Here is a 22,547-nt window from a genome sequence, read left to right on the forward strand (position 1 = left end):
CACTTCCGCTTCTCACTTTCCGCCGAGTTCAGGAGGCAATGCGTGTTGAGTGGCGAAACTCAACGCCGCGCTTTGCCTCGTTGCCAGAACCGGAAGGAAACCCAGCCACAACCTGTCGCGTTTACAGTGGCACGCGTGTGCCCTTGCTCTACGACTGGCCTCATGATATAATACATGAATATTATTAAATATATAATATGTTAGACATGTTTGGAAATTACAATTGCCAAGGTGATTTTTTAATTTGTGAACCAAATTTGTAATCTTTTAGTTAATACTATTTTATGGCTTGGTATTTAAAAAAACAACAGATCTCCTAAAGGATTATTTCGCTGTAAATCTGTTGTCTGTTCACCTGTTTGTCTATCTGTCAAGACGCTCTGAAGAACTCGTAGAGGTGTGAAACAGACAAATTTCTATTTTTTGACACCTTTTAGTCAAGTTGTGATGTTGTACTTAACTCACAATACAATCATGAAATTGGTAAGAAACCCTCGATCTGCTTGAGTCCGATTTGATGTCGGGCTTGGTTTATTCCGAATTATTGTATTTTATAAAAAAAAAAACGTGATAGAGAAATAAATATCAGTATCTCAGAATATATTTCATTGTAGCATATTATTAGAATACTAAGTAATTTTATTTATGTTAAAAATGAAAGCTTTAATTTAAAAATTCTAATCTCCATACTCCATATAAGTAAGTATATTATTAGTCATAAGTAGTCGTTGGTCATTTTATAGCATAATTTTCTTGTTACAGTCAAAAAACAAAATGGTTCAGCAGTACGTACCAATAGCCTGGGCTCCGGCGCGCGCACACCGCCCGCTGAGAGAACCAAGTCAAAGTTTTCTGCGTTTGGTAGACTATTCAAGCCATGGAAATGGAAACGGAAAAAAAAGTCTGAAAAATTTGAAGCAGCTTCTAGAAGTAAGTTTGTAATTCGAACCCAACTCAATTTCTATTTTTGTGAAAAAATACTATTAAAAATAATATTGAAAATATCTTGTATAATATTAAACTAATTGCTAATTTAGTTGTTGATTCTGATTGATAAAACAACAAAACTGCGCTTTGCAATCTTAATACATATATTAGTAACGTACAATGAATACAGTTGATCAATTTTCATATTCCTAGTTTTTCCTTTGCTATTGGTTCACTTCTGTTTACAGTAATGTTTCACAAATTGCTTATAATTTATTGATTTTTCCTAACATTTAAAAATAACTGTGTAAAATTTAAATGTATATATGTTTTTGTAGCCTTAGAAAGGAAAATATCCGTCCGTGCAAATAGAGATGAGTTAGTTCAAAAAGGAATTCTTCTACCTGAAAGTCCAGTGACTCCCGTACCTGAATCAAGTAAGAAAATTTTGTTTAAGTATTGTAGAAACCTAAACTACTCCATGAATTAGTCACAATCAGTGATTGATAGAGTGAGTTAGGTAGAGCATTCTACTATCACATGCTATTTCCTGTTGCTTTCTTTCAACATTAAGTTAAATTGTTGCTTCGTGTGAACTTGTGAACTTTGAACAGATATGTTTTGTAATATTAAACAGAGTTACATAATATTTTTTCACTCAAACACGAATAAGACCAAATGTTTTCGTCCTTTATTACCTTAGTGGGTAGGCCAAAGGGAACAACTTACCAATCGTAGCATTACTTTGATTTATATAAAATGAATATCAGATGAAGAGTCCTCGTACGGGGGCGATGACGGGCGGCACGAGAGGGAGACTGCTATGAGCGAGCGCAGTGGGATGCACGCGGCATTGCAGGCCCAGCTGGCGTCGCAGCTCGCGCAGCAGCAGGCGGCGCTAGCGGCCGCTGTAGCCGCAGCCGCCGCCGCAGCAGCACATCATCACCATCAGAATAACAATGTTATCGGTATGTACTATATTTTGCCTGTATTTTTGTAGCCTTTGTGGTGACTATAAGAGATATAAAATCTATGCAAGACAGTGATATCAGTAAAGTTAACTAAGTAGCTTGCTTTCATTAGGGCAAGTGGGGTCCTCATTATGTCAGTCAGATTAATAATTCAAGTTTTATTTTTTTAATTGAAATGTCACAAACGGTATCAGCCATCATATGACGTCATATAATAAGTAAGCAAGAACTTTATTTCGTTCCCTGACCTGATCATACTTAACCTAAAAAAAATATAGCAAGTAAATATATTTGCTATATTTCTCGTTCATACCAGTAGAGTTAATAGAGTATAGTAGAAATTAGTTTAAGGTAGAGGTAGTAATAGAGTAGGGTTTAATTTAAACTTTGTAAAATTGTGCTTTTTTAATTATGTCAACTGTTTGTTTATTAATTTTGAATGAATTCGTGAAATTTAGAAAAGGAAGTATTGGGTTTAAAATTTTTAAACATCTCTATTAATTAATTACATAATATCTTTGTCCGTTGTTCGTTTTGAAACATTAAATTAATATACAATTATTATGTATTATATGTAATTATACACAACTTATCGTGTACATAAAGTTAATATCAAGTAAGTCGGTCTAATAGTCTCTTATGAATAAGTATTGTTGATCAGTTATAAAGCGGTGCACTTCCACGTCACATTTTGGTCGACTGTCTTCGGGTAGACGAAAAAAGAAAACGGGTTGTACGTATACATAAAAGAAGTAAGGCAAGCAACGCGTAGCGGGAATTAGCGGCTTCCTGACAGGACGAGCAGGGAGCGTTGACCCCCGGGGCCGCGCCACCGTCCGCACGTGACGTCACCACCAGACAGACAATGCTAATTAATTATGTCTTCGAGCTGGGATTGCTCTTTTAGTGGTAGCATTACTTTATTGCATTCATTATTACGTCTTATTTCGTTTTTTTTTTATTTTTTTTTTAATATTCGGCCTTTTTACGTTTGTGCCTTTGAAATAACAAGATAAAGAATTGTAGTTTAGATTTTCATGCATAATTTAATTGCCGTTGATATTTGTTGAACAATTGTACATTTCACTGATGGGGGTTGAGCGTTGAGTCTAGATTCAGTATCGGGTTATTACGGGGGTGCTGCAGGCGGGGGTGGCCGGGGTGCGGGCGACGCAGCGGTCTGGCGGCCGGCGCGCGCCTCAGTGCTGGCCCGCCCGCGCCCGCGCCCGCCCGCGCTCCTAGCCCGCAGACTTAACCTTTTTACTCGCCTGTCCTTCTATAGACGCACTTGCGTTAACCACAATAACCCCCCATGATATTGCGTCCACATACAGTGACAGTCCACGATTCATTTGATCCACCAGTAAATGTGTTTCATACCTCAAAATGCTATAAATTAAATATATAATAGTATTTAATATATGAGTATTTATTTGTGTTATTTAAGTAATGAGTGCTGATATATTATTTTTATATAAACGAAATTAATTAATTTAGGTTATGTGTGTTTAATATAATATTTTAACGTTCCAATTATAGTTTAAAAAATGTGTTTATAGTTTTTTTTTAATTAAGTTAAAAGTCACCATATTCAGCTTAAAAAGCTTAGTATATTACCGGTGATATAGAAAGGGTCGCGGTGGCGCGAACTTAGCAAGCAGCAATATCGATCGACAACGGTCGCAGCACGCGATCGCACTTACTGCACCGACCATACTTTCAAATTCAAAAGCTCCTACAAATATTATGCATTTTCATTTTTTAAAATGATAATTAATATTTATAATAAATTTATATAATGAAAACAATTATTATCGAATCAGTGAAAGCTTTCATATATCCATATTTTCCTGATCACTACGCAAATCACTCACCAGTGTCTGTGAACTCTATTGTTTTGATAAGTAAAGACCATGGATCTTAAAGAACGGCACAATAACTTAAAATACAATAAAAGTAACTTCGATGTAATATCTGACGGCGACACGGCACGGTACGGCGGTGGTCCGAGCGGGCGCTGCGGGCGCGGGAGCGTTGAGTGTGGTGACCGGTGAACGATCACGAGCGCGGTGTCTCGAGCGCAGCCCCGCGGCAGGCGCGTGCCGCAGCCACGGCCGCCCGCGCCGCCCCCGGCCCCTGCGTCGCGCCTGTCCATGATGGGCTACATCATGGGATGTGCGTGCTTGAGAGGTGTGTACCTCTTTTATACCACTACCTTGTCAATAAATTACATATAGAAAAACGGCATATAGAAAAACGGCAATTATTTATTATTTTTTATTAATTGGGTGACGTCAAATTTTTGGGTCAGTGTGCTTAACTGCAGCTATACTTTATTAACGTCGACCTCATTTTTTAAATTGAATACTTTTTTCCTATCAATTTATTATTAATTTGCATCTATATTTATTTACTTATAAGAGGAATATTCTTAACCTTATTATTTGTTTCTGTTTTGGTTGTAATAAAATAATGTATGTAGGTACAATTTCATCATTTATTGGTACAAAAGTAGATAAAAAAATATTAAAAATATTTTTCATCGTTTTTTCACTGGTCTCGTCTTCAAAGTTGATTTTCACTCGGTTAATTCTCGTCAGATTACCGTTTCGTTTTCTGTAAGCAATATTGGCTATAATTTTTTTTTATTTATTTTATAATAATTTATTTGTATTAAAAAGCAAACGTACTTGAATCTAAAGTATCTCCTAAAATCTCAGGTGTTACGACGATTTCTGGAAGTTTGTTACCTTCGAACTAAGTTCCTTTTCACTTTCCGCCGTATTCTCGAGGCGAGTTGTGGGGAACTCATCGGCGCGCTTTGCATTGTTACCAAAGCCAGTAAATGAAAATATGAAATATTTTGTTCCTCCGAGTGGGAAACTGAAATGTTGTGACCCTGCGTCACGACGATCTATAAATATCGCTAATAATTGTTTGTCATCAAAATTTGTGACTGCTCACTCCGCCATAACAGTTCGACTGAGAGGCGCAGGTGTTATAATAGTGACATACTAGCGGATGGGCGCAGCTTCGCTTACTTATTTAGGGGCGAATTCTAATAAACCATGGAACATGTGTTCAATGAAATATTTTTAAGAGTCTAAATTTCAAATTTTATAAGAATCGGTGGCGATTTAAAGATTTTTCCATACAAATTTTCAACCCCTTATTTCCACCTTTAAGGGGAGAATTCTAGAAAACCATGAAACACGTGTCCAGTTAAATACTTTTAAGAATCTAAATTTCAAATTTTATAAAAATTGGTGCCGATTTAATTTTTTTTCCATACAAACTTTCAACCCCTATTTCACCCCTTTAGGGTTAAAATTTTTCAAAATCCCTTCTTAGTGGATGTCCAGATTACGAAAGTAAACATCTGTCCAAATTTCACGTTTCTACGCACAGCGGTTACGGCTGTGCGTGCGTCTTACCTCAGTCAGTGAGGACAAGTCCTTTTATATAGGTATATATATTACCGAAAAAAAAATCTTAGGTAGATGTAGATTCGACGCAATATTAAATGTTCATCTTACTGCGAGGGATCACCTCGTACACCTTTCCCCGTGCATATTAATAAATGCATCTATTCGGAGAAATAAAAGGAATAAATAAACGTTCCACCAAAACTTAGCTATTGTTCCAGCGACAAAGTTATGCACAAAGCGAATCGTCACGCAGCGTTTAAATGATTTCAACAAAACGCTTTCACATAAAAGTAATGGATCATATCTGAGACTTTCTGTTTTGCTATTGTTGTATTTGCTCCACTCTCTTAAATCACGTGTACACTCGCTGCAGTAAGAGGTAAATCTTTTTTTTTATAGTTTTTGTTTTTTTTTTTAATAAGTTTAGATGTTTGGTATATTTGGTATGTCAGTATAATGCTCGTAAGAATTTAAATGAACTTTAAAATTATGTAATTAAATTTTTTCTCAGCTTCATGCTTTATCTTGCGTGTAGCAGCGTAGGCAGAGGGAGCTTAGGGTTAACCATTTTCTACCGAATTCTGGAGGTATTGCGTGTTGAGTGGCGGAACACAACGCCGCGCTTTGCCGCGACATCAGAGCGAAGAAATGAAAGTATCAAACATTTTATTTTCTCGAGTGGGAATCGAACCTACAACCTGTCGCGTTTACAGTAGCACGCTTGTGCCCTTACGCCACAACTGGCTTCAAATGTTTTATAACATCCCTAAAACGTTTTAATCTTATGAAATAAAGTAAAATTTGAATAACTTTTTACAATGAATATTGTTTATACATAAATTGCAACTGACTATAAAATGACCGATGAAGAAGATAGAATGTGTAAACTTTATAGATTTTCTTTGGTACTTTAGCATAAAACATAATTGTTATTATTATTAAGCATACGAGTACCTATATGAATTCCACAACAGCAAGTAGGTAGTAAATGTCAAGGTAGCTTAATTAGACACGCGTAGAAATTGGTTGCGTCCAAAATTTTTGTTCTTAGTTTTAATATTTTTTTCTAGTTAGGAAATAAATAAAAATTAAACCCGGGAGGCAAGTCGAGGAAGTGAAATATTTAATATTTTAATTTCCTCGCTTTGGTTACGAGGTTAAGCGCGGCGTTGAGTTTTGCTACGTAAACGGAATACCTCTAAAATCAGCGGATAGTGGGGAACGAAAGTGACTTAATGAGAACAGTGTGTCCTAACACTAGGTTCCCAGGTTCCTTCTACCTACGCTGCTATGTGCTGGATACAATGTGAAGAAAATAAACATAGTAACATGTTTGCGCTGTATAGTTATTATATCGTTAAAATTAATAAGATCATGAAGAAGAATTTATTTAATTACAATAATAATTATTGCACTTGACCATATCCCGCTGACGTCAGAGCGCTCACTGCATATAGAGGAAATATATTGACGCGTAGGAGTTTGACGCAGTTGAACTTCCATACCTATTTCTGAATTGCCATTTATGAACATTACAGGTATAGGTGTTGGTGAACCTTAAAGCTTAAATAATAGTTACTTTTATTATTTAGCCAATTGAGGTAAACAAGAAGAATAATATATGTATAGAAAAATATATTATTCTTTTTGTTTACGTTATAGCTATTAGGCATATTGAGATAATTTAATTTATCTATTTTTATTTTATTATTCTAAGATATATCTTAGAATAATAAAATAAATCCAATTGCCAAGCAATATGTTTAAAAATATACACGTGTTCGGATCCGATAACATTATTTCATAGGACAACCCTGCTATCCTTAACTGTTTAGAAATTAAATAATCTTATGTAATTTCCAATCACAAATATTTTAAAGAACTTAAATAAGACACTTGGAAAAAATGTAAATAAAATTTTAAACAAGTCATGTAAATTTTCAACTAGAGGCAAAATTCATATAATATGTAATAACTTAATATTAAAATAAATAATATCTTGATTTAATCTTGATGTTATTTCATAGAAGTGTAACTTTTAAGTTTATCGTACATCTTATATAAACGATAGATATAAACGATAGTCTCTGCTTATAGTACAAATATAACAAAATAAACTTGAACAGGGGTAATGACATGAATTTAAAAAAAACTTTTAGTTATAAAAATATAGTAGCGTAATTCTAATCACCAATATATTTAAAAAAAACGAAATTTAAAATATTGTGGATTAGAAAGATATTTTCCTTTGATCAGTTAGAATGTGTGAGAGTAAGACAACTTTGTGATTGACATATTTTATTATGTGGTAGTGCATGTCGTTGTACCAACATGCAATACTTATTGCGGGTCATCGAACTTGGCAAACCATAATGGTGGTAGTTTCTCGTTCCACGTAACATCGTCGCGGGATGAATGGCGTTAAATTAAAAATTGAAAACAAAGCGAGGCAGCGTGTGGGCGGTCGGCCAGAGTGCGGAGGGCGGGCGGCGATCGAAGAGCGCGCGCGGAGCCGACTCGGCGGAGCGGGGCGGGCGGCCGGGGGTAACGATCAGTCCGCAGTCTTCCAGCCGCGAGCGCGCCGCGAGCATGAGCGACGTCGGGACGCTCGCCGCCATGGACGCCTTCGCGGGCGGCGCCCGGCGCAGGCCCTCGCGCCTGCCGCCGCCGCCGCCCTTCGTGCCGCCGCCGCCGCCCCAGCGCCACGACCACTACTATGTGCGCCGCAAGTCCCCCGTGCCCAGACACTCCTCTAACCTTACGCTCTTCGCGCGTTCCAATGGTACATCACCCACCACGCCAGTGCATGCCAGCCAGACCGTCATGTTGCATCTCATTCTTTAGAAACTTCTTAAGTTAACTGCACGTTCTATATAGTCGATCCTAATTGAAATCTCAGGCTAACTACAGTTTTATATGTATTGGAAAACTTTTTATTATCAGATAAAGTTATATTAAAGCGCATGAAATTCACATTTCATTTTAAATATAATTTATTATTAATACTTTCTGTTAACACTTTTTTACTTTTATTATATTTGTTAATACTTTTTTTTTTTTATTATTGAAAACGTATGTTACATAAAAATTATTAGATATATATTTTTATCAAAATGCTTGTGAGCGGTCGAACTTACGTTGAACATGAAATAACAAAGGCAATTATACTATACATTAGATATAAAAAAGGAAACAATATTAGTAAAATATATACTATTTGTAATAATTATTATCAACATAATATGTACATATCATACCGAAATGTTCGAAATATACAGAACATTAAAATAAGCAATGTGAGTATAATGTGAGGTGCGGCAAGCTTCTCAGCCTACGTAATTAAATACCGCAGTGTCATTTCGTATGTAACATAATGTTTTATTATAAAAAGCAATAACACGATATTATATGACGATAGAAAGTTTAATGTTAATGTTGTAGAAATTATTAACAATTCTAAAGAAAATATAACAAATATTGCCGCTAATAATAAAAATTATATCACTAACAAAGAAGTATTAACACTGATAACGTTAAGATTCTAATTTACGATTAAAGATTTATTAATTAGGGTTGCCTCTCAATGCCAATAAATATATTATGACTATGGCGACGTGCCGTGGCCTCGTACAGCTATTTGAGGCATGTTCGTGAGTTAAGCCTTCTATATCATGTATGGTTAGTACTACGACATTTTAATTGCATCTCTAGAGTGACATTCAAACATGCCAAGCCAGATAATAAACGAATAGATAGCGATAGAAATATGCTCGTCATCGTTGCTCTCGAAACAATATTTTTTGAAATGTTGAAATCTCAGTATTTATATAACGAAAATGAAATGAAAATAATGAAAAATGTTTTAAATAGTTCAGCGTTTTAATCATTACATAAAGGCATCTTTGTTCGAAACAAAAGGCGTGCCGTAGCTAAAGGCTATAATTCAAAGAATGCAAAGCTTATGATGGTGAGAAGGTTGGCGGTAGCGGCCGCGGAGCGCCCTTGACCCACCGCGGATGGTCCCGCCCGTGCTATCCGTTTCTTCCTTTTGTGCTATCCATTTCTCTATTGTTTACTCTACATTCGTAACTCTCTAAAATATATTTATTCTTTATTGAAATAACAAAAAAATTGACAAATTTGTATGTGCATTGACATTGGCTATTCATTTGTTGAAACTTTACAACGTAGAGCTATTACTTGTTGCGACAATGGGCGTGCAGGTGCACGGTAACGGACATACATAGCTTTTAACATTTCAAGCCATTTATACACATTTATTAGATCCCATTTGTTTTTTATTGTTAAACCAACACCCAAGTGAATAACTCAATGTGGTCCATATAATTTCAAATGTGTTAACGTAATATTATGTTAAATTATATATATATAGTTCTTTTTAAAAGTAGTAATATAGATTTCATGCAACGTTTAAACTTATTTATGTATAAAAATATTATCATATGTTTCATTCACCGCCCATATGCATTTCGTCACTCGCAAATGTTTTTGCCACACAAATTATACAGTGAGTGATTGTTGACCTAATTCTGTCTAAGTCGTAATTAATAATTGTGTTCACATTTTTATTTTTATATACAATCATAAGTTCTTTTCAGTAAAAGTGCCTTTGTGTTATAAAATATGTAAAATAATCTAATAAATCTCCTTTAACCCTTTGATTTTGAGAATTTAATATTAATGTATACGGGTAAACGTTTTAAATTAATTTACTTAATTTACTACTTACAAATACCAAATATTGTTTTTATTAATAACTCTAAAGACAAGCTCGCGTCTTCGGTCGCCTGTAGTTCATTATTATTTAATTATATGAATTACTTTCGTAATCTATTAACATCGTGATCTTAAAAACAATATCCATACACTAAAAAATAAAATATCGGTTAATTCAATAAATAGTTATTTTGTAGCAAGTTATTCGAACAAAATATTTTATGTTAAATATTAGTTTCTGAAATATGCGTTCTCAAACCCGCAGATAAACAAACAAAAAGACAAACATTTTAAAAATAATTGATTTGGGTTCAATCCCATTGATAGATTCCCCCGATAATAATCGTTTCTTTAGCATATCTTCCATGCACAGAGAGCGACGAGGTACACTTTTGTTACATATAATCTCATAGAAATTTTGGATAATTTGTAATTTTTGTAATTAATATGTAAATTGTATATGTAGTTGACATCTATATACTTAGGCTTTGTACCGTTGAAATTATTTTTAACCAGTTTGTACTCCACCTTGTATATTACAGTACAAGTAGACACGTATATATCCATATATATATATATGTACGTACGTGTGTGTTACGCATCATGACGAGAAACACGATGGCACGTCGTCCACGCGTTTTCTCTGCGTAGTATGTACTCTTGACATTGTATGTTTCTATTATCGTTTACTCTCAAGCTATCACTCATGCCATTGGCATATTTCAATAGTTACATCATCAGTTTTTTTATTATTATTAAGGACATATTATTTATTTTAAGTATTTGTTGTTTGAGAAGAATACTACGCATTTCATTAATTAAAATAATATTCTCTTTAAACAATCAATATTAGCTTTTTAACATTTTTAAAGTTTCAAATCCCGCTGCGTTCAAGTTTCTATGCGTTTACTATAAAAGTAAATGCTATCGTTAATAATATATAAATACGCATTATTCAAATAATTTTAAATTATAGAGCCTAATAGTATGACGATCTATGAGTAAGAAAGACAAAGTTAGTCACTTACATAACCGCCGCAACGATATCCATCCTCCGGGCGAGGGCCTCGGCCAAGGGCGAGCGCATCGATCGTCGTTGAATCCTCCATATCCAAAATGTACTTGCGCACCTCATTCCTTTGCCTGTTGAGTCAGTGTTGCTGCTACTTACAATAAATATCAATTCATTCTAAAACTAAAAGGTATACTATTTTGTTTAACTTCGTTTATTTTATAGTCACTATTATTTAATATTGGTTTTTCATTATGCGCCATTTAGTTTTAATTATGTTTTATATTGTAATTAATTCTGGGATATGACTATATATTTAGTAATAACTAGGTGTCTCATTTTTTTTTAAGTGACTTCTGTTAAAGGAGGAGGTAGTTGAAAGCTGATGTTTCTCGTGTGGTCCTGGGTTAATTTTATTCCAGGTGTAACAATGCCCTCCGTGAGAAAATAATAGAAATGTTAAGATTGCATAGTTTAGTGCTAAAAGTCTGTTTTTTTTTAAATTATAATAATTGTTGTTACGTACGACAACAACATGCAGGTTTACGTCCTTGCTCATTTAACGCTCGCCATTAAATGGAATCGCTTAATACAATTCAGTAATTTGATTACTTTGATCGTATAATTTTTACGGTTGTTTAGGTGAGTATATTGTCTGGTTTTTACCAGATGATGATGAAGGAAGAAGACAGGATGCGTTAATAATAAACAGTGCCATGTGATGAAGGTCGAACGGAGCCAGTGCCGCAATGAATGAGTGTCGCGTGCCGTGGGCCGACTCGACTCGACTATCACCTATTTTTAGATCTATTGACATTGTACAAGTCTGGTGTGTTGAATTCCTTTACGACACCACTGTCCTCCTATAAAATACTGATTTAGACATTAGACATTAATCTTATGTTGTTGTAATCATGAAAATTCATTAATAATAATTATTATAAATATTACTATTCACGGATGTCATTACCAATACTAAATTATAAAATGATTTAGTATTGCATAGTGCAATATAAATGCAAACATTTACTTTTTTTAAAAAACATGTTATTTACCTACTTCATTTTTCAATTATTTTCAGAACCAAAGAAAGATAAATTGGAAAATGGTGGCGAGTTGGTGAGGCCAGAGAGACCAAATTCATTAACTGCTGGCAAACTCCCGAGGCGGATATGCTATCAAGGAGATGGTGAGTCACAAATACCATCATTATCTACCTTTTAAGGAAAAACATCTGTCGCATTACTCATAATAAGCAATGTATACAGAATAACTATTAGTAAATAGTATTATTTAATTGATTTAAAATTCCTTAAAAAATGTATTATTTTATTGTTTTATTATATATTAATTAATTGTATCACCTACTTCCAAATTGTACATATGAACTAGATATTAAGAAGTGTTAATCTTATAAATGTTTGCAGTGAATTACGGTGGGGGCATGGGTGGTGGCAGCGAGGGCGACGTCAGCGCGCACGAGCAGTTCATGCTATCAGAATTGCCGGAGCCTCCTATAGCGCTGTCAGAGATCGGCCCCATCCCTCCGCCTCCCATGTTCAGCTCTCCGAGTCCCACGAGACACCACCATTCTCATCCACTGACAAGTACTCTCTCCGATTGTAAGTACTCAAGACTTACTTTACTTTATTGTACAGATTGATATGCATTAGTGAATTAATCTATGTATGTATAGGTACCTATATATAAAACTTTTACGTTATTGAATGCCTGACAGACAACGGATAGTCAAAACTAGTAGTCACTGAGGAATGAAATTTGATATGTAGGTTTTTTCATAACTTATAAGCAGCTTCACTCCAGAATAGGGCTTCTGCAGGGTGTATAAAAAACACTCCGTCCCATTTTCGGGATATTGCTTGTTAAGTGTTGGAATTCGAACAACTCAAAAACTCGCGTCTTCTTACCAGAGCGTGTTTACTTTACGTTTTAGTTACGTTTTCAGTCAGACGCAATACTAAAGTAACTAATTATTCTGTGGCCCGGTAGCCGAGGACGAGGACTCCCAGGACGAGGACGAGGCGGACGCGGGTGTGAGCGACACATCGCGCGTGGAGGAGATCCCGCCCAAGGAGCCGCTGTTTAACGCCGTGCCGCTGAAGTCGGCACTCAAGAAGCGGCCCGCGCCCGCTGCTTCGCCTTCCGCCACGCCGCTCACCACGCCACTCGCGCCGCGCCAGGATCACCACCACGCGAGCTTCAAGTCAGTATAAAAAATTAAACTTTTTGAAAAAATATGTTGCCATTTTTACAAGTGATATACTATGCTTACTAAGGATAGGAAATATTATAGAAAATGTTTAAAAAATTGTTCCTAGTGGGACTCGAACCCGCTTCTCATAAAGGTTTCGAAGAGGCGAAGTTTTTTTAAAACAAATATTTCTTAATAAAAAGATGTTTATTAGCAATTTTTGTTACATCTAATGGTACCCACACTAGATATTCCTATAACATGTACGATTATATTTTATTTTTGTTAAATTATTAGCCTGTTTATTGTATTACTGTTGGTAATTATTATAAAAAAATAAATCAAATATAATCAAAATGCTTTGTAATTTTGGAAATAAATCTAAATTTTTATTATTATTTCAAAATCAATTCTAATATCATATTTACAGGCTACTTTTTAAACTATTTAAATATTTTTATTCCAGATAGTCAGATAGGTCGCCTTAGACTATAAATTATAATATATCATTGTAATATTATAAGGCTATATTATTACAGTGATAGATTATAAAAACGTAGTATTAGTTTATGGGGAACAATTAATTAATTTTACATATAGCTAATTAATGCCACTTTATTCAATTACTTTTTGACCTTTGAGAGTAAGTTCTGTTATCTGAAATATATTTTATTAACATTAGTTTATATTTTATTATTACAATAAGAGTATTATTCAGTTGATGTGATTAAAGGTACATAAGTAAATGTTATTAAATTATACATGTCTCAACAATTAAATAAAACAAATCTACAATTTTTTTGTTTGAATCCATCTATTATATTGTATTTTAATTAACATAAGAAACTAAAACAATTAAAATAATACTTTTCTATGTTACATAGTATTGCAAAGTTATAGTTTTTTTAAAATGTACGTTTACTAATCGCGTAAAATGTTTACACTTATACGAATATTCATTTATTAGCCTTATTAGCAATTCTAACAAAAGAAGCAATAGCTATACGTTTGCGTGGACGGACATGCATGCGGTTACACATAATATTTCACAAAATGTAGTACAAATTGCAAATGTCTTAAATATATATTACAATAAACTTGTCAAATTGGTTTACGCGAAAAATGTATTTTTTATTCGTTTGTTTTCATCATGCGGCGAGCAGGCGGCCGCCGCCCAAGCCGAGGATCCGCATATGGTAACGAACCCTCTCGTTATATCGATGTTGTCGAGCCACGTCTCACAGACCTCCCGACGGTCCGCTTGCCTCCGCTCATGCATCGTGCATCGCACGCTTCCGACTCTCATTTGTCTTCACATCTCCAGCTTACACCCTGAACACCACCACTACACCAATAAATAAATATAAGCATTAGTAACACGATACACTAATACAAAGTCACGCATACTCCAACACCACCATCCATGAGACCCACTACCGTTTGTGTCTAATTATTTATCGATTCGTAAGCCACATAACTCGAAATCGTGTACTGAATGATAAATGTTTCGTAGGTATACTTGGCTGTTTTACGCTATTGTTCTATTACTTGTTGTCTGTGCTGCATGCATACTTATTATGTATATACGAGTATGTAGCGGTGGCATATCTGTAGTAATCTACCGGATATCTGCGACTCGTATACCTGTGTGAAATATGTAAGTGTCGTAATTTATGCACTTTGTAGTAGAGATTAATATATTTATTTTTGATGTTTCGGTGTGTGCTTCGCGAGTAATGTACTGAGTATGTATCATATAATATAATAATATATATAAAAAGTACACTTATATTAATGCAAAATAGAAATATGTACGTGGCAATGTACAATACGGCCAACAAGTTGTGTCGGCCCTAGATTTAACTGTGGACGGCTGCGCAGATTTGATTCTAAGATCTTGCCTTATTTTTTAATAAATCTGAATGAACAATGCGCATAAGTCCAGAATATCTAATGTTAATGCGGCCACAACTTGTTGACTTAAGGTTGACGACTACGTTCTACTTTGAGGATCCCTAACAAATCTGAGACAATAAATGGGTTGTAGCACGTTTGTACGGTTTTTGCGACACTTACATACCACTTACATAAGAATAGTATATAACATTAGACACAACACATTTAATACCATGTAGAAGGAAGCAGTAAAGATGTAACCCGCGTTGTGGTTGTCCAGCAGCAGCCGGCCGGTGCGCGTGGGCAACGCGATGGAGAATAAGGAGAACGCGCGACCGTGGGAGGGCGCGGGCGAGTACCGCGAAGACTACGCGAGCGAGTCGGAGCGTGTCGCTGCCAAGCTGGCGCGCAAGGAAAGCCTCAACATCAAGCTGGCGCTGCGCCCCGATCGACAGGAACTCATCAACAGGTCTGATATTCATAATGTTTTATTTTAGCTTCCGAACATAGCAGGGTAGGCAGAGGTATCCTGGGAAGCTAATGTTACGACATTTCGTTCCCTATTTAAAGACATTTCCGTTCCCCATGTTTACCTCATGTCGTTACTAGAGCGAGGAAATAAAAATATTAAACATTTCTTTCTCCCGAGTGGGAATCGAACCCACAACCATCGCATTTACAATCGAAGATATTTTTAAGGTTTAAATATTTAATTATATTAATATTTTGATGTCGTCCTAATGATATTAGATATTACGACAGTAACTAAAAAAATGTTGTAACCAAAAACCAAATAGCAATGTGATTTGCACTTGGGAACGTAGTAAATAGTAGGAAGTACCTTGAAAGTTTGCCGATATAATCACACATCCGGCAATGAGCCAATTCTGGCACGCGTGCTCTCTAGAATAGTAGAACAAACAAATAGTATTAAATGCGTAATTTAAACGACCTGCTCATCTTCGAACTATGTGAATGCAAATGTGTTTCGTAACATATTTGACAGGCTTTAGACATGGTAGAGCACTTTCCTCACAACCATGCCGAATGCGAGGATCGCTTCTTTGAAACATGTTAGTTATGTATGTACGTAGTTGTAGGAACTCGGTCATGTCTTGCGCCATATTCATTCTAATACAACATAAATATAATATATTATGTACTAAATTCATAGCTACTGTATGTGTGCTAATTTATACTCCTTTCGCGAAGAATAAAACGAGATTTTATTACGAATTATATTAACAAAATATTAAAATATTTTATTTGCGTAAAAAATAATCAAATAGAAATTAATAAGCGTCTACTAAAAAATATTACATTTATTTAATTAAATCACCAGAACTTATTTACCTTATTATTATGTATATTTATAAATATCTTTTTATTCCTTCATTTTAAGTAAACTCACAATTTGAATATTTATGTAAGTAATATTCATATATAGATACGTGTAAGATATTGTAGTTATAAAGTGCCTATATATTCATATGTTATAATGTTTGAATGTTTAATAGTCCCGCTGTTCCCCTTCACAAACGGCATCGAGATAAATTAATTCTTTGAATTAGTCTCATTTATGATAATCGAACTCTGTATTGTTATACAACACACAACCTCTCAGTCCTATAATAGCCGCGTATGAGAGAGTATTATCGCTTGGTCATACAAACGCCTGGGAGTTTTATTTTCGTTAGCACACTCACTCTCTCGGACTCATTTTCTTCCTATTTATGTGATAATAAAATTCTTGGCAGTGACATTAATGTGTATTATTATTCTACTTATTAAATGTAACGTAGTGATGCTATAGCAAGATGGAAGTTACTTTTACCATAGATAAATGCAAAGACCAATAAACGAACGACCACAGTTAATTAATTAATCTAGACTAGATTATGTCTATTGGGAATAAGCCAAGAGTTTATGTTAATCGGACATTGTAAACATGCTTACGGCATCGAACAAGGTTTGGCAAATTCTATGCTGTCCTCCGTTCGCCAGTACGCGTGGACAAGTGAAGCGATTGTATTTTATTAATACTCTTTTGTCACGGTGTAGATTGAAAATTGCGTTAGTATAATTACGAGAATTATTTTAATGTTTAAATATAAATAGTGAATATTAAGTGTTTGGTTTTGTTATAGGAATATACTGGTAGTGCAGAGTGAGCACGAGAGGCAAGAGTCGTGGGAGGCGATAGGTGCTCGGCTCATACGCCGCTTGTCCATGCGCCCTACGGCGGAGGAGCTCGTTGAAAGGAATATACTCAAAAGTAAGCTTAACAGTTTCAATAAATATAAAATTATAAATTTCGAAAATGAATTATCTAATTATGCAAATTGTTACATTTGTAGGTCAGTCGCCTGCTGAAGAGAAAAAACAAAAGGAGGAGAAGAAACGGTATTTGCTACGCAAACTTAGCTTCCGACCTACAGTTGATGAACTGAAGGAGAAGAAAATTATACGATTCAGTGACTATATTGAAGTGACACAGGTACACAGCCATTCCATATTTAAAATGATTACTTTTTGTTTTTCCTTTTTTTATTCTTATCATATATTGATTTGCGTGGATCTGAGGATGTAAAAGCGACGGTTATGGATTCGATTCGGGGCATTGAATTATTTTTGTGTCGCTCGTGTAAGAAAGCGAAGTATGGCGTGATTTCCGCCACTCAACACGCAATGTCCCGAAAGTAATAGGAGTTGCGTTTGATAAGAACAAATGTCGCGTTAAGTTTCGCCCCAGAGAAAAAAAAACCTTTATACTTTCATTTTATGTTGTTCTCGTTAACCTACAGCAATACAATTGTTAAAGAACCTTCGGTGGGCCTGCCTCGCACTTGACCGGTTTTTTATTAATTTAACGTGGCACATTGCAGGCGCACGATTACGACCGCCGCGCGGACAAGCCGTGGACGAGGCTGACGCCGCGCGACAAGGCCGCCATACGCCGCGAACTCAACGAGTTCAAGAGCTCCGAGATGGCGGTGCACGAGGAGAGCAAGCACCTCACTAGGTATATCCTTAAATTCTATATGATTAATAATAAGATCTGCGGCTGGCTGAGAGCCAACAAGATGGTTAAGGGTGCAATTTCCACTCGGAAATTTAAAAAAAATCTTTTATTGCTCTGGTAACAAGACAAAGGGCGGCGTTGAGTTCCTCGAAAATTAGGCGGAACATTTTACATAACTCAACTTTACCCAATTTCTCTTGAATGGGTATGTACGGAGTGTTCTTTCCGAATTCGCCGAATTCCTGAGACATTGCGTCACTGACGCTTGCGCGCACCTGTGATTTGCCTCATTACCAGAGCGAGAAAACTGAAAATATTAAATATTTCACTCCCCTGAATGGAAATCGAACCCACCTTCGCGTTCATATTCGCACAACTGCCTGCTCTAAGTTTTTTTATTTCGTCATATTGAGTTTAAAATTTTTTGGAGCATAACCTAGCATACAGAAGCAATTATTATGTAATTAGTTACTTTTACTAAACATAAATTGTTTCTGGTGATTCGTAATTACTCAATATAACCTAATTATTAGCATTTAGTTAGAATTCTGGCATGTATTTGTTGCCAAACATATCTGATCTTGCTAACGAAGGTTGCATTCATATCATTTGCCAAAAGATGATTAAAGCTGTACCGAGTAGGAACCAAGTACTTATAATTATTATTAATAATTAAATTAATGATCGAATATAATAGTGACGTTTGCAATTAAAAAACAATATATAAATAAAATTCTCACTTACAATCTTCTTACTAAAATCAGTTTTGAGCCATTTATTAAGAATGAAGATTACCTTTATAACTAAAAAATATATTTTTAAATAATTATACATGCCTCTCAATATGTGTAGACTCGAGTAACAAATGAAGAGTTTATTTTGTATCCTAAACGTGGACGTTAACTGTGTGTGTGGCAGTCGTGGCGCAGTGGGATAGCCTCTGATTGTTATCTAGTTAATTGTGATTTCGATTGCCATTCGAGGGATGTTTAAATTATTTTCGATTTCCCGTTCTGGTAAAAAAGTGCAGTTTCGAGTTTCACCACTCAACAAGCAATATCTCGGAAATTAGGCGTAAAGTAGTGTCTCAAGTATTAGGTTCCTTCGTCTACCGCGCTATCTGCCGGAATAACATGAAGCTTAATATTAGTTATCTCTATAACTTGCAATATTTATGATATTTGTTTTTTTAATAAGCATTTATTTTTGCAGGTTCCATAGACCATGACGGCTGTGCCTTAGCCCCGGAAAAAAGAGCGCGAACAGACTCCCGCGCCCGCGCACCTGTGATTTAAATGTATTATACTTTATTAATATTGACTACTTCCCACCTTCGGAAGATTCGTATGCAATAATTACAAGAAAATACAGCGGCCGTGTGTGTATTCGAAGCCCACACTGCCGCCGTCGCGTCGGTCGACTGACTCGTCCCCCCGCTCGCGTAATAATACTATAGTAATAGTAACATTTATATTTAGTTGATGTAACTTAAGCATACCCGTACATTCTTTTTATTGACCTTCGAGAAAGGTTAGTGATAATAATTAGTTTGTCGCGGTGGACATTACACTTTTAAATTAGTTGCGATGCGACAGGGTCGTCCCTGTCCCTGTTATGATAAAAAAACTTGTGATTCTCTTTTCGTTCTCCTTTCATTTAGTAGTCGTTAAGCTAGATGGGATTTTTGAACGTATTTATTTGTAATAGTTGTTTATGGTCACAAGTTAAATTTTATTATTTGAGTACGTAGCGGTTATATAGGGTTAAAACGAGCTTCTTTTGCTTAATATTAAATTAATATAATCGTTGATCTTTTGGGTAGTTGTATAGCGAGTTTTTAATACTGTTCACTGAACTCTTCGCTTTCCTCGGAGATACTGCCACAGATTTTCATCGTTTCAAAAACATGTATTAGAGATTGCGGTATATTTATTCTATTGCATTCTATAATGAATTAGAAGTTGCAAAAATAATATTTTAACCCTACCTATTGATTGATATCTTTCTTGAAAAATTCGTAGTTAATCGGTATCTAATAGAATTTTTATATTTTTAATTTCATTTGAATTTATTTAAAATGTTTATTGTTTTTTCTTTTTATTAAATTAATTTTATATATAGAACTATAACTCCACCAGCTATGTATAATTAAATATAGTAATTGTATTATCACAATTCACCTTTGTAATGCTTGTATTAAACCTTACCAGAATAATAAATAATTTTTTAACAAGAATGTTAAAGATGTATCATAGATAATATTAATTTGTACGGAATTTGTTTTTAATTTTTTTTAAATTACTTTAAATGTAATCCATTATATTTTTAAGTTAAAAAAATACTTTTGTTACTGGTTATAAATGAAATAAAATAAAAAATATAATAAAATTTAGTTAATATTCAATTCTAAATTTGATTTTTACCATTAGTACAGTACAGGGAGATACCGAGTGATCGTAAAGTATAAAATTCCTGTTATTGTTAAAATATCTCAAAATAAAAAAAATACAAATATATTGATTGGACCGTTCAACGGTAAATATTTAATATCAAATATAAAAAAATATAGCTTTTATAAAATGTTGCCATTAAATTTCTACTAAAATATAAATAATTAGCCATTGAAAGGTCCAATCAATTTCAACTTCGTTACAAAAGGCCACGTCCAGCCAGTATGGAACGAGCAACCTCGGCGGGAACAACTTGTTAACTCGTGTCGCTCTAGCCTAGGGTAGTATAAGATTCAAAATTAAACGAACTATCCATAAAGGATAATTTATAACTTAAGTAGCTATTTCATTATTACTGTAAATTATTCGAGATTACTACATTTTATATATGTGATAATTATATCTTGTTTATTTATTGTTTGTATTTCTATTTATCAATTAATATATAATATAGAGCAATAATAGTGCTGAGATTGTCCTTCAATTATGTTGTCATGTGGTTCTTTTTATTAAAAATTTGGTCGTAAAATTAATATATAAATAAAATACAATTATGTATTTTGTCTAATCGACATTGTCTACTCGGAACCGCGAGTGGTGCCATTACTTATAGTGTATTTGAACTTTCTTATAAATTAAATTAATTTGAATTGCTCATTCTCTTAGATGTATATTTTGTTGGATATATTGTATAATATATAAAATGGCAACGTATTTTTTCAATCACAACATTTATAAAACAATAAATAATTAAGTAACAATCACAATTGCTGTCGATACGTCGTTTGTGGGGCTGCGCGCGACGGCTACTCGTGAGACCATTCCATTTTAGGATAAAGTGGAAGCCAAAATGACGACTTATTTTTCTATAATCAATTTTGTTATAACGCAATTAAAGTTATATACTTAGGTAAAATGTAGATGTTTATCGATATCGTAATCATAAGGCGTTCAGATTTCCAAAGATCGAAGCTCAACTGAAATTTTTAGCTAGCTTGATGGTTTGCCATTCGTCGAGGTATGTATGTTAGTTAGTGCGAACTGTACCTACTGACCGAGAATAGGTAGCATGGAGCTCATCCGACGACACTCCGCGTGTACATACTTAATTACCATAAAATGTGATAAGACTTTTTACGTTGTAGTATTTTTTATAATTATTTAAGTACACTAAATTTTCATTTGTATAAATTTTCTATGACTATGAAGATGTGAAATGGTGCTGTTCTTGAAGCAACAGAATTCCTTCTGTAAATTTGTAGTTCACGGTAGCGTTGTATTTTGTATGTTATCTATACGGATGAATAAGCTATTTCTACTTTACTTTAACCAAATTCATTGTACAGTGGGAAATGGTACTTCTAGCTAGAGAGAATTTTTGTCGTGTCACTGAGCAAAATTATCTTAAGACATGCGTTGTTTAGCATATAAAAGTTATTATACGCGAAAAAAATCGCCATGTTATTTGAAAAATTAAAAAAAAAATTATAACTCAATTATATCGATAGACGTTCTTTTATTATATCTGTACATAATTTAAGTACGATGTAAATTATGGAATCTCTTTTTTTCCATTTATATCACACGTATCTTTTTAGTGCTATTAGTTCAATCGCTATAATCGGTTCATTGTTGCTTTTCATTTGAAAACTATGTAAATGATTAAATGACATGTTGTAATAGTAAGTATATATTAATAGCCATACAAATATTTGTTTTATATAACATAAGTTTGTAAATACTACGATTATACATTAAGTTTTATACTCTATGGTTTTTGATTTATCCCGTTCCTTTCAAAGTATATTAACACAAATTTAGCTTAATATTTATACATAATGGAAGTTGATTTTATTATGCAACGGGAAAGCGATCCGCGGCGCCTCGAAGAC

The 22,547-nt window shown here is 34.4% G+C and overlaps 1 protein-coding gene and 1 long non-coding RNA gene across 10 annotated transcripts in view; one reads left to right on the plus strand and one right to left on the minus strand.

The window, feature by feature from the left end:
* Positions 1–22,424, plus strand: part of LOC146527741 (phosphatase and actin regulator 2) — a 36,512-nt gene extending 14,088 nt beyond the window's left edge. For 6 of the 9 annotated variants that reach the window (XM_085204194.1, XM_085204200.1, XM_085204202.1 and 3 more), the window contains 12 exons: positions 763–930; positions 1,266–1,364; positions 1,698–1,895; positions 12,157–12,264; positions 12,503–12,697; positions 13,086–13,299; positions 14,451–14,483; positions 15,464–15,652; positions 17,331–17,458; positions 17,541–17,680; positions 18,069–18,205; positions 19,418–22,424. In XM_085204194.1, the coding sequence (XP_085060320.1) occupies positions 763–930; positions 1,266–1,364; positions 1,698–1,895; positions 12,157–12,264; positions 12,503–12,697; positions 13,086–13,299; positions 14,451–14,483; positions 15,464–15,652; positions 17,331–17,458; positions 17,541–17,680; positions 18,069–18,205; positions 19,418–19,433 (1,625 nt within the window). In that variant the 3' untranslated portion in view covers positions 19,434–22,424. The remainder of the gene's footprint in view (positions 1–762; positions 931–1,265; positions 1,365–1,697; positions 1,896–12,156; positions 12,265–12,502; positions 12,698–13,085; positions 13,300–14,450; positions 14,484–15,463; positions 15,653–17,330; positions 17,459–17,540; positions 17,681–18,068; positions 18,206–19,417) is intronic. The other 3 variants (XM_085204195.1, XM_085204196.1, XM_085204197.1) reach the window with 3 other exon arrangements.
* LOC146527743 (uncharacterized) lies at positions 13,405–15,555 on the minus strand. Its single transcript, XR_014879147.1, has 2 exons — positions 15,416–15,555; positions 13,405–14,632 (listed from the first exon to the last, which is right to left on the minus strand). It is a non-coding gene; the product is annotated as an uncharacterized LOC146527743 (long non-coding RNA).
* Positions 22,425–22,547: the final 123 nt, after the last annotated feature.

The sequence above is a fragment of the Heliconius melpomene genome, chromosome 20 (genome assembly GCF_056956725.1).
Source record: "Heliconius melpomene rosina isolate 202511_hmr_F chromosome 20, ASM5695672v1, whole genome shotgun sequence".
Classification (NCBI taxonomy): domain Eukaryota; kingdom Metazoa; phylum Arthropoda; class Insecta; order Lepidoptera; family Nymphalidae; genus Heliconius; species Heliconius melpomene.